At 61.3% G+C, this 2,500-nt stretch overlaps 2 protein-coding genes across 3 annotated transcripts in view; both read left to right on the forward strand.

Moving 5' to 3' along the window:
- LOC116716448 (uncharacterized) overlaps window positions 1–736 on the forward strand; it is a 1,313-nt gene extending 577 nt beyond the window's left edge. The window contains exons 2-4 of the mRNA XM_032557283.1: window positions 1–297; window positions 358–656; window positions 722–736. Coding sequence (XP_032413174.1) covers window positions 1–297; window positions 358–656; window positions 722–736 — 611 coding nt within the window. The remainder of the gene's footprint in view (window positions 298–357; window positions 657–721) is intronic.
- An 82-nt stretch (window positions 737–818) lies between these two features.
- LOC116716457 (uncharacterized) lies at window positions 819–2,080 on the forward strand. Of its 2 annotated transcripts, none has more exons than XM_032557294.1 (3): window positions 819–1,268; window positions 1,520–1,768; window positions 1,892–2,080. In XM_032557294.1, exons 1-3 carry the CDS (start codon window positions 882–884, stop codon window positions 2,063–2,065), a joined length of 810 nt encoding a protein of 269 aa, XP_032413185.1. In that variant the 5' UTR covers window positions 819–881; the 3' UTR covers window positions 2,066–2,080. The 2 variants fall into 2 exon arrangements, with proteins under 2 accessions (XP_032413185.1, XP_032413186.1); XM_032557295.1 differs by having other exon boundaries at window positions 1,562–1,768.
- The last annotated feature ends 420 nt before the right edge of the window (window positions 2,081–2,500 follow it).

Raw genomic sequence — 2,500 nt, forward strand, 5'->3', positions numbered from 1 at the left:
GCGGCTGCTCGTACGGCGGGTCAAGGGTGGCGCAGCACCTCCAAGACGCTCACCGTGACCTGGGTGCCAAGGAGAAGAAGCGCCTTTTGAGGAAGCTCCAGTGGCGCAAAACGCTGCGGCAGGTGAGAGAACTTCGGGCCTCGGGTCCCGACCCGCCTTTAGCCACCAGGTTGGACCTGGAGGGTTCACGGGGCAGCGGAGCCGCCGACGCCGCCGCCGACGCCGCCGCCGCCGCCGCCGCCGCACCCCCCCCTGCTTCTCCCCTTCCCTCGCAGGGACCGAGCGCCAGCCCTCCCCGTACGACCTCGACGGACTCCCCGCAGCAGCAGCAGCAGCAGCAGCAGCGGCCGGAGCCAGAGGAGGAGCTGGAGGAGCCATGTCTTGTTCCCGGCCGACCGAGCGCCAGCCCTCCACGTTCCACCTCGGCGGCGGACTCCACACAGCGGCCGGAGCCATGTCTTCTTCCCGGCGGCGACGACGACGACGACGACGACGTGCCATCCGCGGACTCGGCGGCGACGACGACGACCGGAGTGCCGGAGGTCGAGGACGAAGAACCGCAGGCCCCGTCCTCGAGCACGGTGGGTAGGCTGAGTACATTTCCTGCAGTCATCCGTGGCTACCTAGAAGAGTACGGCCGGCACCTGGCCGGGGCAGTACGCTCGCGAAAGCATGCTGAAAATGTTAAGTCAAAGATGGGTCGAATTGTTGCATTCCTCAGCTACATGAGCCGTGATAAGACCGAGCTGGGCTCCTGGCGCTTCTTGGATGACGCCGGACGCATAATGGCCTGGCCCGCCGAACTCACCGAGCGGGAGCGGAAGGCCGTAACTACCGTTAAGGTCTACCTGGTAAACACAACCCAATTCCACGTATACTTCATGGAGACGCCTCCGAGAAGCTCCAGGCTGTCCAAGCGGCAGCTCGTGTCCGTGATGAGAGCTCTGAGGTCGGCTACGTGCCAAATCGGAACGAAGGTGGTGCTTCGGCAGATCAAGGTCAAGTCCGAGAAGCTACAGCGCTCCGTAACGCCCGAAATTCTCCGCAGATGCATCGCAAAGTGTCGGGGCTGGATCCCCAAACTCTTGCTGAGCTGCTCGCAAAAGAAGCACGACGTGGGACTGAGGCACCTGCTGTTCGGGTTCTTCGGCCTTTACCTTATTTCTCTCTACGGCCATCGAGCCGGAGTGATGACCAACCTTACCACCGAAGAGGTCCTGGAGGCCGCGAGCGGGGCCGTCTCTTCCTCTCCGGGGGTCGTACTCAATGTAAGTCTGCACCCACTCACTAACACTAGCCTGGCTGGCTGGCTGGCTGGCTGGCTGGCTGGAGCCTGGATGGATGGCTGGATGGATGGATGGCTGGATGGATGGATGGATGGATGGAGCAGCCAGGCTGCTGCATCCATCCATCCATCCATCCATCCATCCATCCATCCAGGCTCCATACATCCAGGCTCCAGCCAGCCAGCCAGCCAGCCAGCCAGCCAGCCATTTAACATTTCTCTGCCCTTCTTCAGGTAAAGAACCATAAGACTGCCCGGGTGTTTGGATGTGCTCAGGTCTTTCTCACCCACGAGGAACTGGGCTGGATCCAGCGGTGGATGGAGATCCGGGCTCGGCTACGTCCGCAGTGCGATCTGGTCTTCTTCAATACCAACCATCAGCACGTGAACACCATCACTGCGTTCGCCAGGAACGCGTGGGCAGCGATGCTGCTGCCAGGGAGACCCTCGCTTACCGACATCAGGACCGCGGTGGCAACGATGGTAAGTTATCCAGGAAAGCAGCATAACCGCCATCCGACCCCTGCCTGCCTGCCTGCCTGCCTGCCTGCCTGCCCGCCCTCTGACTCTCTGCCCCCCTCTCTCTCTCTCTCTCTCCCCTCACAGTGCAGGAACACCCACTCCAGTGATGTCCGGACGCAGATGGCCCGGGTCATGTGCCACGACACCCGCACGGCCGACCGATTCTATGCGATGCAGCTGGATGTCGGCCAAATGGCGGAGATGAGGCGCAGATTTGCCCAGTGCATGGGAGAAGAAGCTGCAGAAAGTTCACAATAAACTTTGAATAATGCACCAGGATGTGTCATGTCTCTTCATTGTGTGGTGGTGGTGGTGGTGGTGGGACAGGGGGGGGTTTCCAGGTTCCAGTCCCGGCCAACGGGGCCCGCGGACCGGCCCGCACCACCTCTGGTAATCTGATCTGGGCTCCGAACCGAGCCGAGCCAGAGAGGCACCAGGCCCATCCAGAAGGACCGAGGAGGAGACTCACTCACCGGACCGGCCAGAGCCCACAGCGTTGCTGCCTCGGAGATCCAGAGAACCAGAGAGAAGATCCGGGGGAAACAACGGCTTAAAATGCTGGAAGAAGCCGAAAAAGGGGGCCCTTAATCGGCCTTATCTGAGCTGTAGAAGGGCCCTGGATCAAAACACTTTGTCATTTTTTCGAAAAATGTGCTCTTCTCCCAGGGGTCTGTTGTAATTCCTCCGGGGGGA

This window comes from Xiphophorus hellerii, unplaced genomic scaffold, assembly GCF_003331165.1.
Source record: "Xiphophorus hellerii strain 12219 unplaced genomic scaffold, Xiphophorus_hellerii-4.1 PGA_scaffold_58__1_contigs__length_500000, whole genome shotgun sequence".
Classification (NCBI taxonomy): domain Eukaryota; kingdom Metazoa; phylum Chordata; class Actinopteri; order Cyprinodontiformes; family Poeciliidae; genus Xiphophorus; species Xiphophorus hellerii.